We start from the raw sequence: 12,051 nt of genomic DNA on the forward strand, positions 1-12,051 counted from the left end.
GAGGGTGACTATGGGGCCTCCTCCAGGGGCACCCGAGTGTCCCCCCAACCACACGGGCACACCACGGACCTTCCCTGCCCGGCACCACTGTGGTGGGGGGTCAAATGCCAATGCTTGGCAGCTCCATGAGAGGCAGGACTGACCTGGCGTCAGACACCGCATGGAGCAGCCTCCCCCCCGCCTCTCCACCTGAGCAAAAACGAAGGACCCTCTATCTGCCCGTGATGGCCCGGGGACAGCAGGACACGGCTTGGGGCAGAGGGCCCTGCCCTGTGGAGGCGCCACCCATCTCCCTGTCCCGGCGCCCCGCTGTGTTGTTGCTGTACCATTGGTATTTCTCTCCTTCCCAGGAGGTTCCTCTGATGCCACCAGGCCCTAGACCCCCAAAGCTCCCCATGCCCTGGAAAATGGCCGCCACCCCCTGTCCGGCAGACACGGCGGGAGACACAGAGCCATGGACACTGGCGGCGGTGACAGCTCTTCACACAGAGTGACAGGAGCCTGCGAGTGGCTGCCGCAGCCCCTCCCCACACTCAGCCAGGAGGTTCCAGGAGGCAAAGGCCAGGGAGGACACCCCTCACAGCACAGGGCCACCGGGCCGTGGGTGGCGTGGGCGCACGGTCCCCACAGTGCTGGGGCAGGGAGCGCCCTGGAGGAGGAGACAGCCCCAACTGTCCTGCCGAGCCAGCCCGGAGGGGGCTAGCACCGGCCACTTCCCGCGGCCAGCCAGAGGCCCTGAGCAGGTCCATCTGTGGCGGGTGGCAGGCCCAGAGCTGCAGTCACAGCTGCCTCTGCCTGTCGTGGCGGAGTCGGGAGGGGGCGGCCCTGCACCCTGGCCAAGCCCCGGGGCGCTGCGCTCTGGTTCAGACTGCACGGGCTCTGCCAGCCGTAGACAAAGGGGCGATTGAGAGCCGCCTCTCCACCCCGGAGCTGCAGGGGGACGGGCCTCGCCCTATCCTGCCCGGCCCCTCCCCGCAGCAGACCCCCAGGTGTACCTTCCCACCAGGACGCAGACTGGCCCCCACCGCCCACAGCCTCTCAGTAGCCAGCGGCTCCCGGTGGAGGGCCCGAGAGCAGAGGGCAGAGATGCCCAGGGATGCCCCATCCGCCGGCTCGGCTGAGAGGGTGGCCAGGGCTGCAGGGAACCCACAGGGTTGCCCAGGGGCTCCCACCAGACCAGGCTGTCCCGGGGCTTCCTGGCTCCTCTCCCCCTGCCAAGAGGCTCAGCACCACCCTGCCCTAGAAGGAGGCCTGATGGGGGTCCTGCACGGAAGACCCCCTTCCCCGGGGGCAGCTGGCCTAGGGCCTCCGCACAGGCCTCCCATCCGGGGCCCAGACCTCATGGCTGTTCCAGGAGCTCTGGGCTCATCCCTGCCAGCCCAATTCCTGCCCCGTGAAGCAAGCAGGGGCTAAGCCCTGAGCAGGGCGGTACCTCCCACCGCGGGGGCTTTCTGAGGGAGAAGGGACTAGGAGAGCCAGAAGGGCAATCCTAGACGAAGAGCAGGGCCTCAAACGTGGATGGAAACACACATGGCAGGGAAACTCGCCCCTCCCTGGAGACTGGGACGCCCCGAGGAGGCAGAGCTGCCCACCCCAGGGACCACCGGTGGCCTCACAAAGGCCCTAGCGTCCTGGGCAGGCCCCGAGTCACAGCTCCCCAAACCCTAGTGCCCCCAGCGCTCAGCCCAGAGACCAGGCAGACGTGGGCGGGGCCTCGACCCAGTCCGGCTATTCTAAGATCACCTCCGCCCGCCCCCACCCCCACGGGCTGCCAGAGGCCTCGCCCTCAGCCTGACCTCCAGGGCTGGACCGGGGGGCACTGAGGCCAGGCGGAGCGAGGCACGTCCTCGTGCCCAGACGCCCCGGGTGGGCAGCGGGCGCAGGACTGGTCCTCCTAGCGCCTAGGAGGAGCCCCAGGCCCACGGGAGAGGCCCCGGCTGGCCCCCGCCCCGCCCCCAGGCCAGGCGCCCCCCGGGCCAGCCCGGCACGGGCGCGGGCCGGGCGCGGCGGGAAAAGTTGGCAGGAGGCGCCGCGGGGAAGCGTTCACGGCGGCCGGGTGGGAGCAGCGCGCCCGCTCGCCCACGTCACGCCGGAGCGGGCTCGCTGACGACCGCGGCGCCTGGGGACGCCCGCGCTCCGCTCGCTCGCCAGGTGCTCCGCCTGGAAATGTCTCCATTAGTTGTCGCCTGCTCCCCGGCGGAGCGCGCGCGCCGAGCGGCCGCGCGGCAGCCTCGCGGGCGAGCGGCAGTGGCCCGGCGCCCCCGCAGGTAGGCGAGGTCCCCGAGGTCCCCGCGCGCCCCCGCCGCGGGCTCCGGCCCCTCCCCTGCCGCGGAGGCGGAGGCTGGCGCGGCCGCCGAGGGGCGCGGGCGGCGGCGGCGGCGGCGACTCCCCGGTGCGTCCCGGGCGGGCGGCGCGCGGCTCCCCGCGGCCCCGGGCTGAGCGCGCGGCGCGGCGGCCACGCCGGCAGGTAGGGAGCGGCCTCGGCCGCGCAAACTTGGCGCCGATCGCTCCTGAGCCGGAGGGCGCAAAGTTTGCCGCCGCCTCGGGGGGTCTCCGGAGGCCGTCGCGCCGGCTCCGGGGGAGAAAACTCGGGTGTGGGGCGCGCGGGGGCGCGGGGGCCGAGCGGGGCCTGCGTCCCCCACAGCGAGCGGTGGGGGCGCCGCGGGGAGCCCGGGGGCGCCGGTCAGGATGGGGAGGGCGTTCGGGGAAGGGGGGACGACGCGTGCGCCTCCAGGTCGCCGCCCTGGCTGTGCGGGAGACACCCCCACCCCAAGACGGCTGCAAAAGAGTGAGCAGCCGAGCCCGAGGCTGGCGGCTGAGGCGCCCCGACTTCCAGCACCCCAAAGCCCTAACCATACCCGTGGGGGGCCTCGCTGGGCGAGCTGGGGCCCCGAGGGTTTGTCCAAGCGCCTGGAGAAAGGCCTCAGGCTAGGAGGTGCCCCCTCTGCCCGGAGGCAGCCTCTTGGAGGGACCCCTCCTGGGGGGGGGGGGACGATGCGCGCTCTGGGACCCCCAGAGCTGCTGGGAGGTCCTGGCGCGCCCGGTGTCCTCAGAGGCCCTCCAGGCCCCCAGGCTGTCTTCACCCTCGGGCCCTTGGGCACAAGGGCGACCCGCGGCCCCCCATCCCTCCCGCCCTCCCTGGTGGCCTGAGCTCGGCGAGCCAGCGGGTTCTTCCCCAAGCGCCGTTGCTGCTGGCTGCCACCGACCGGGACTAGGGGCTTTGCCCGCTGGGCTCATTAGGCGTGGCCGGGCACCGCTCCCCGCGGGCCGCCGCTTCCTGCGTCTGTGAGGGTCTGTGAGGTTGCGTTTGGCCGATGCCCCAGTGGAGTGGGTTCCCAGAGGGTGTCTGGGTACCTCCGCCCCAGGTACAGCGTTTTGGAGGAAAGCGGACAGTTGGTCCCGGCTGGGGCGCGTGGGCCTCGGCGGGCCGGGCTGGAAGGACAACGCCGGGGCTGGAGCAGACAGGAGTGGCCTGCGTCCGTGGCTGGGTGCGCTCAGGAGGGGCCAGGGCAGGGGGCCCGCAGGGGTTCCGGTCCGGGAGAGACCTCGGGAACTTGACGCGGTCAGGACCAGCCCTTATTCCGCACCCACCCTGGAAAGCAAAGCAGGAGATGGAAGCCGGCGGTCCCAGGGAGCCCGGAGATTTGCGAGGGCCCCCGCAGGGGCCGCGCCCCGCGCCCATCTGGAAGACGAACGGTCCCGGGGCCGAGGGCGCTCGGAAACTATGGCCTAGTTTGGGGGCGGCGGCGCGGTGCCCAGGTGGGTGCGCGAGCACTGCGGGCCGGTCGGCCGCGCGCAGAGCACTGGGGGGGGGGGCACGGGCCGCGGCGGGGGCCCCCCTTCCCGGCGGCGCGAGGTGTTTGTAAACAATGCGGAGTGGAATGTGCGCGGCGCGAGCCCAGCCGCCAAGGAGCGGGGGAGGGGCGGGCGGCCGGGAGGACCCGGGCGCGGGGAGATTCATTTCTGCGCGCAGCCCCCTGGCTAGCTCAGCCTCGCATTATTTACAGGAGGGTGAGATTAGCGATTCAGGTGAGAGAGAAAGGAACGCCGCGGCCGCGGAATCAATACAGAATTCGAAAACGATTATTAATGTCATTTGACTCGTGTTCTTTATATATCTCTCCCGGCTACAGACGCTAAGCTGTCTGAATAATTTGCATGGAGTGGCTATTCATTATTTCCCATGATTTTTCTCTGCGAGCAGCGCGGACGTGGCCGGCTGCGGTCCTGCGCGATCTGAGAACGCGTATTTTCATCTGTGAATTAAAGCAATTACGCAGCAGATATGATAGGATGCGTAGCGCGGTCTCCAGATAGTCATCAATCACCTTCAACCGAGCTGTCAGCGCGCGCAGATTTCGTTTCTGGGAGGCAGGTTCGCAGCTGGGGAGAGGGCGAAAACGTCATCATTAATTAGAGGGTGACCCCGGGGCTATTCACAGGTCTGAACCCAGGAATCTTCCCCAGCAAGTCTGCACAGCGCCGCCGCTCAGGCTCCCCTCTGGCCGACGGGAGAGGCCCGGCGGGACGCGCACGGGGCCGGGGCGCGCTCCCGGCCGCTCGGCTGTGTTAGGGGACCCCGCGCCCCGCACAGAAGCTGGAGAGCCAGCGGGGGTCTGGCGCGCCGCGTCCCCACCCAGCACCTCTCCCGAAGCGCCCTTCCAGGCGCCCCTGGACAGAACTGTGAAAAGGCGTGGGGCTGTCCGGAGGGCCGGGAGTGGACTCGGCAGGGGGCTCGAGGGAGGGGGGCTCCGTTCTGCGCGCGAACTTGCACGGGGTGAGCGGAGGAGGGGCGCTCCCTCGGGACGCGGGCGCAGAAGGCGGTAGAGCCCCGCGAGCGCCTTTTCTTGGGACCTCGGCTTGCGGGAGACCCACAACCCGGGGCACTCGGACGCTCGTATCCAGACGCCCGTGGCCACTCTCTGTGCTGGACCTCCCCCCCCCCCCGCAGCGCGGGTTCCACGCCGGTGCGAGCGGCGGTGGCCCCCGGGCCGGGCCGACCAGGGAAGGACGCGCACGCGGCGGGAGCCGCTGCCCGCTCCAGCGCGCGGCTAATTTTAACTGTTGATTACATCTCCAATGAAGACTCACTCGTGTGCCCCTTCAAGTGTCTCATTTGTAATTGAGACTAATGATTACAGTGCGGTGGGAAGACCAGCTGCTCATTAATTAATTTCTAATTAAAAGTGCCTCCGTCCGCGGTGACTAAGGAGAAATGCCGCGCGGTGGGCCTTATTGACTTGGAGGAGGAAATGCATTTGTCCCCGCCCGATGGCCCCTCCGCCCCCGCCCCGCGGACCCCCGCGGCCGCCGAGTGACCCGCACGTCTGCGGCCAGGCCGGCGCGGCGTGGGGCTGACGTCAGAACCGCCGCCGCTTAAAGCCGCGCACATCTCACTTGACGGTTCCGGCGACTGGTCCTTTTTCCCCCTTGCCTTTTTTTGCAAAATATGTATTTGTGTCGCCGCTGCGAGGCCGCTCGGTCCCAGAGTCCCCTGGAGGCCCCGGGGCGTGCGGCTCCGAGGCGGGCCGCGGCGCGCCGCCCCCCGCGGTCGGAGAAGCGGGCCGGGCCCTCGCACCCGCCACTCTGCTCCCCGACTAACCCGCTTCGCCCTCCCAGCGCCTAGGAGCCCGCGGCCCCGGAGCAGTGGCGGCGCCACGCCCGCCCCCGCGTGCAGGACCCCGCCGGCCCCGCCCGCCGGCCCCGGGCCGTGCCAGCCATGTCCTACCCGCAGTTCGGGTACCCCTACTCCTCAGCACCCCAGGTAAGGGGGCCCCAGAGGGCACACGGGCGGGGGGACCCCAAAGGGCAGCACAGTGCCAGGCACGCCCAGGTCCGTGGCGCCGAGCCCCCGGGAGGGGCGGGGGCGCTCAGCGGCTTCGGCCTCTCGCCAGACCGGCCTCCCCGTGGCCAGCGGGGTCTCCGGGCTGCGCCTCGAGAGCTGGAGCGACAGATTCCCGGGGACCGTCTGGAAACCCAGTGGACGCGCTGGGACCCACGGCCTGGCCGCACGTGGCAGGCGCGCGCGGTGGGGCACGCGGTGAGGGGACCAGCCCGAGCACTGGGCCGCGCCTCTCCCCTCAGTTCCTGATGACCACCAACTCCCTGAGCGCCTGCTGCGAGTCCGGGGGCCGCACGCTGGCCGAGTCGGGGCCCGCCGCCCCGGCGCAGGCGCCCGTCTACTGCCCGGTGTACGAGAGCCGGCTGCTGGCCACGGCGCGCCACGAGCTCAGCTCGGCCGCGGCGCTCGGCGTCTACGGGGGACCCTACGCGGGCTCGCAGGGCTACGGCAACTACGTGACCTACGGCTCCGAGGCGTCGGCCTTCTACTCGCTGGTGAGCCACGAGGAGGGCCCACGCCCTTGCCCCTCCCTCACGCACAGAGCGTTGGGGACGCAGGGGGTCCCATGCGAGGCTGGCTGTGGGGTCCGGGGAGCGCACGCCTTCTTTCAGGCCGCGACGCGCCAGCGGGCCCCGGGCTGGGGAGCGCAGCGGGGGTCGCTGTCAGGCTCTGAGCGCGTCGCTCCCCCGTCCCGCGCCAGCCCGTCCCAGAACCCCTGTTCCTCCCGGCCCCGACTCCGCGCAGCCCTTCCCCCTTCTCCCACCCCAGGGCCTCCCCGTTTCCTCTCCGTCCTCCAAGTCGACTCCGCCTGGCCCCCAAGTGAGACTGGGGCCGGCGCGTGGGGGCCCGGGGCGTGGCTACCCCGGACTCTGCGCTCGGGTAGGGGCTGGAGCAGGTGACGCCGGGAAGCGCCATCCAGCCTCCTGCCTCTACAGAACAGCTTCGAATCCAAGGACGGGACCGGGTCTGCGCATGCGGGTCTCGCGCCCGCCGCGGCCGCCGCCTACTACCCCTACGAGCCAGCGCTGGGCCAGTACCCGTATGACAGGTGAGCCCCAAGGACGGTCCCTCGGGTTCCGCGGGTCCCTGCGCGCCACGCCCCCGGCGCAGCAAGCCCCGCCCCGCGCCACGCCCCCAGCGCGGCCAGTCCTGCCCCAGCCTCGACCCGGGAGATAAGCCACGCCCCGGCACGCCCACGCCCACGCCACGCCCCCTGCGGAATGGCCACGCCTCTTCGCAGGAGCCCAGCCCCCCTGGGGAGTGCCGCCTGCTGCGACCCCCTTCTGTCCTCTCCCTGCGCCCTGGTTCTCCTGCGCAGGCGCCAAAGCACCCTCCACCCCTCACCTCTCCCCTCTGGTAGTTCTAGACTGGCAAAGAGCAGGTTCCCTCTTCTCAGAAACAGGTGTGACCCCAGAAAGCCCTGGAGACGTTCTTGGCGCATGCAAAGGCCTTTCCTGCCCCAAGGAGTCCACAGCAGGCCGTGCCCGTGCATTGTTGGCAGGGTAGGGGGCTCAGGAGGGCTCAGGCTCGCGTCTGGACGTCATCTCTGCCTGCCTGCGGACCACTGAGGCAGGGCCGGCAGCCCAGGGAAAGGGGCTTACTGGGCAGCAAGGCCGCGGGCGCCCCATTGTCCAGCCTGTCCCCAGGTACGGGACCATGGACAGCGGCACGCGCCGGAAGAACGCTACGCGGGAGACCACCAGCACCCTGAAGGCTTGGCTGCAGGAGCACCGCAAGAACCCCTACCCCACCAAGGGCGAGAAGATCATGCTGGCCATCATCACCAAGATGACCCTCACGCAGGTCTCCACCTGGTTCGCCAACGCGCGCCGGCGCCTCAAGAAGGAGAACAAGATGACGTGGCCGCCGCGCAACAAGTGTGCCGAGGAGAAGCGGCCCTACGGGGAAGGCGAGGAGGAGGAGGGGGGCGAGGAGGAGGCCCGGGAGGAGCCCCTGAGGACCGCCAAGGGCGAAGGTGGGCCAGGGCTCAGGGGTCTCCTCTGGGGGTGTCCTCGGACAACAAGGGTGGGGCCTGCCTCCAGACCCCCTTCCTGCTCCCTGCCAGGCTGTGGGGCAGGAAATCCCAACACCATACACACCAACGCCACACACCAACATCACACACACCATCACACAGCACCACACACTGCCACCATTCAACATGCATCATCATACACCGCCACTACTCATCACACACCCCAACACCATACACCAACACCACTCACAAATGTACACCACCACCATTCACACCAACACCACAACACACACATGACTCAGCATACATCAACACCACACACCAAACACCACTTATAAACACCACACACCAACACCACACACACTGCCACCACTTACCAATACCACATGCCAACATCACTCACGCTAATTACCACACACACGATTCAGCATACATCAACACCACAAACCAACACCACACACACTGCCACCATTCACCAGCACCACTCACACCAATAACTGCGCACTCCGCCACCACACATTACATACCAACACACACTGCCACCACTCAGACCAATACACACCATCACCACCATTCAACAACAACATATAACAATAACATACACAGCTGCCACTTACCAATACCATACACCAGCATCACACACAGCAGCATCACACACACTGCCACCACTCACCACACACCAACACCACACACAACACTACACACCAACACCACACCACACACCAACAACCACACACACCAGCACCATATACACTGCCACCACTCACACCAACACCACAGTAACATCACACACCAACACTACTCACACCAACACCACACACTCACACCAACAACCACATACTTTGCCACCACACATCAACATTACATACCAACACACACTGTCACCACCCACACCAACCCACACCACCACCATTCACCTATAACACCATACACCACTACCATGCACTACTAACACCATACCCTGCCACCATTTACCAACACTGCACACCAACACCATCACACCAACAACCACACACACCAGCACCACACACACCAGCATCAACACACCAACAACCACACACAACAGCACCACACACACCAACACCACACATACCAACATCAGACACCAACACCACTTATCAACAACCATACACACCACTACCACTCACACCAACACCACACATACCAACATCACACCCTAACACCAACAACCATATACTCTTCAACATTACATACCAACACACATTGCCACTTACTCACACCAATACACATCACCACCATCCACCAACACCACACACCAATACCATGCACTAACATCATACCCTGCCACCATTTACCAACATCACACACCAGCATCTCACACACACACACACACACACACACACACACCTCAAACCAACACCACACACCACCCCACATGACCACTCCTCACACCAACAGACTGAAAGGCCAGGCGTGTGGGAAGGGAACCAAGAGACCACCAGGGAACAGGAAGGGAGGGGGCTGGAGGAGAAGGGAAGGGGAGCGAGGAAGTAGGGACCCAGAACGGGGGTTGGAGGGGGGTGTCTGGGATACATGAAGGGGGCCAGGGGTAGGAAGGGCTTGGGGTGTATGGGGGGTCTGGGGTTCAAGACAGGGACAAGGGTCAGGGCCCTGGGGTCCTGCTCATAGCCACAGGGTTCACCCCATCGGGCGGGTTCTGTTTGACCCCACGCTCACACCCGCCGCTGCCGGCTTTCTCTCCTGGGCAGGGTCGGTGGGCAAAGCAGAGAAGGATCTGGAGCTCAGTGACCTGGAGGACTTTGACCCGCTGGAGGCCGAGCCTCCGGAGTGCGAGCTGAAGCCGCCTTTCCAGCCCCTGGACCGCGGCCCTGAGCGCGTCCCGGCCACGCCCGACCGCACCGGCGCCCCGGGCAAGGAGACTTCGGGCGCGCTCCGGCTGCCCCTGGCGGCAGGCGGCGGGGCCGCGCTGGAGCAGGACCTGGACCCGGCCCGGAGCTGTCTCCGGAGCACGGCGGCCGGGCCTGAACAGCAGCCGGGCGCAGGGGGCGGCCCTCAGGCCTGCGAGGCCAAGCTGGGCTTCGTGCCCGCCGGGGCGCCCCCGGGCCTCGAGGCCAAGCCGCGCATCTGGTCCCTGGCGCACACAGCCACCGCGGCAGCCGCCACTGCCCTGAGCCAGACTGAGTTCCCTTCGTGCATGCTCAAGCGCCACGGCCCCGCCGCCCCCGCGGCCGCTGCGTCCTCGCCCGTGACCACGGCCACCGCCGGGGCGCTGGAGCGGCAGCAGGACTCCCCGGTCACCAGTCTAAGAAACTGGGTGGACGGAGTCTTCCACGACCCCATCCTCAGGCACAGCACTTTGAACCAGGCCTGGGCCAGCGCCAAGAGCGCGCTCCTGGACCCGGGGCCCTTGGGCCGCTCGCTGGGGGCCGGCGCGAACGTGCTGACCACGCCCCTGGCGCGCGCCTTCCCGCCCGGCGCGCCCCACGACGTGCCCGGCCCCGGCGGCTCCAAGGAGCTGCTGGCGCTGCCCAAGGCCGGCGGGAAACCCTTCTGCGCCTGAGCGGCCCGGGGCCAGGGCTGAGGAGTCGGGGGCGCTGGGGCCGGGGCGCGCACACGCTCCCCGCGCCCAGCTCCCCGAGGACGCACAACGAGCGGGCTCTGGAGGCGCCCTGCAGCTCGGAGGGCGGGCCCAGCTCTCATTATCCCCGGGCCCCCCAAAACAGGCCTCAGGGCAACCAGCACGGCCCGACCCATCCGCGGGAGTGGGCCTGAACTAGGACCCGGCCAGGCGGCGCTGACCGGGAGCTGCAGGAGCGGCCCGACGCGCCAAGTTTACGTCCCAAAGTTTACAAGGAAAGGCGCGTGAGCCGCGCGCTCCGGCGGGTCCGAGGCATGCCGCGTTTCCGTGAGACCCGCCGTCCCGTGTCCTCTGCACCCGACTCTCACCGACAGCTTCCCCGCGAGCTCACACGAATGCACACGTAACGCGATACAATTGTTTTTCTAATGTCTGCGCGCTGGCGACTGCCTGCTTCGAGGCTAATACAGCAAAACCAATAAAGCGAGTGGTGGTGTTTGCATCGCAAAACGAACACGCTTCCAACCCGGGGGTGGAGGGGCAGGAACGGGCCCGCTCGTAGGAGAGACGCCCCGCCGCCCGCGCGGAGAGGGCCTCGCGGTTTGCGCGGTTTCCCTGATTCCGGCCAAGTCGGAATGGTGGGTGCGTGGTGGAGACGTCGTGACTCTCCCCAGGTGCCAGCGCGTGAGGCGGAAGCGAATAGAAGCTTCCGTGCGAGGGACCCCCGACAGTTTCCGGACGGATAGAGGGAGTGAGGGCATGAGCATCTCTGCCCGGGCCTGAAACCAGCTTCTAGCCCGCCCTCGGCTAACCCGCTCCTTGTCCTTTCTGGATGTCTGAGACCCAGGCTGGGGCGCACAGACGGGGCGGGCCGCAGAGGCGCAGGGAGAGGCGAGCTGGAGCTGGAGCTGCTTTGGAACGAGCCTGCTTGGGGACCCGGTGCTTAAGCCCCCATCCCCACGGGCTCTTCCGAGGACGGCCCGAAGGTCTGGATCCAGAGGCCCCTCGAGGCCCTCTCAGACGCCCCGGCCAGGGAAAGCCGGGGTTTGGGGGGATGGAAGACGCAGGTGGGGGCAGGCGGGGGTGACCTGGGACCTCCTTGGGGAGCTCGAGGCCCCAGCGGCTCTTCCTGGAGCCCTGGGGGCGCGGGGCGAGGCCGGGCGCGCCCCAAGGCGGAGGCGGCGGGGCCCCGCGGGCCGGGGCCCTGCGCCCGCCCGGGGAGCCGCCCGCCCCGCCGGCCCTCGGTAATTGGATTGTATCCGCCTGCGCTGTCACAGTATTGACTTTCGCGCTCTTGGATGATATTATCGAGACTCGGAAGCTCGCCGCTGATGTCTGTCAAAAGGCAGCGCCGGCAGCCCCCGGCCTGGCCAGCCAGCATCAGCCAAGATAATTTGAAGTGAAATTTTCATTTTGACAGTAAACCCCTCAATTTCTAAAGGCTCCGCGCCGAGAGCTCGCTGGCAGGGCCAGGCTTTGCAGAAAGCCCACGTCTTAGACTGAAAAGGGCAAAAGAACTCGAATTAGTTGTAATAGATAAAAGGGCAAAAATAAAGAGTCAAGGGTACTTGACAGTAATAGCGAAAGTGGAGTCTCCGGGGAGCCGCGGCGGCCTAGGCTGGGGCGCCAGGAATTTTAATGCGCCTGAGCGCGTGCCTCCCGCCCCTTCCGCGC

At 67.7% G+C, this 12,051-nt stretch overlaps 1 protein-coding gene across 3 annotated transcripts; it reads left to right on the forward strand.

The window, feature by feature from the left end:
- The first annotated feature begins 2,040 nt into the window (after positions 1–2,040).
- On the forward strand, positions 2,041–10,880 carry IRX4 (iroquois homeobox 4). Of its 3 annotated transcripts, none has more exons than XM_056135178.1 (6): positions 2,041–2,267; positions 5,620–5,764; positions 6,085–6,336; positions 6,778–6,890; positions 7,489–7,817; positions 9,548–10,880. In XM_056135178.1, exons 2-6 carry the CDS (start codon positions 5,720–5,722, stop codon positions 10,357–10,359), a joined length of 1,551 nt encoding a protein of 516 aa, XP_055991153.1. In that variant the 5' UTR covers positions 2,041–2,267; positions 5,620–5,719; the 3' UTR covers positions 10,360–10,880. The 3 variants fall into 3 exon arrangements, with proteins under 3 accessions (XP_055991153.1, XP_055991154.1, XP_055991155.1); XM_056135179.1 differs by lacking the exon at positions 2,041–2,267 and adding an exon at positions 2,380–2,467; XM_056135180.1 differs by lacking the exon at positions 2,041–2,267 and having other exon boundaries at positions 5,208–5,764.
- Positions 10,881–12,051: the final 1,171 nt, after the last annotated feature.

Source organism: Sorex fumeus, unplaced genomic scaffold (assembly GCF_029834395.1).
Source record: "Sorex fumeus unplaced genomic scaffold, SorFum_2.1 ptg000110l, whole genome shotgun sequence".
Lineage (NCBI taxonomy): Eukaryota > Metazoa > Chordata > Mammalia > Eulipotyphla > Soricidae > Sorex > Sorex fumeus.

What these genes read in the sequence shown, in the direction of transcription:
- IRX4 (XM_056135178.1), top strand. Translation starts at nt 5,720, where the DNA reads ATGTCCTACCCGCAGTTCGGGTACCCCTACTCCTCAGCACCCCAG. An exon ending in CGTCGGCCTTCTACTCGCTG is followed by an intron (nt 6,337 to 6,777) that starts GTGAGCCACGAG and finishes CTGCCTCTACAG; the next exon opens with AACAGCTTCGAATCCAAGGA. An exon ending in GGCCAGTACCCGTATGACAG is followed by an intron (nt 6,891 to 7,488) that starts GTGAGCCCCAAG and finishes GCCTGTCCCCAG; the next exon opens with GTACGGGACCATGGACAGCG.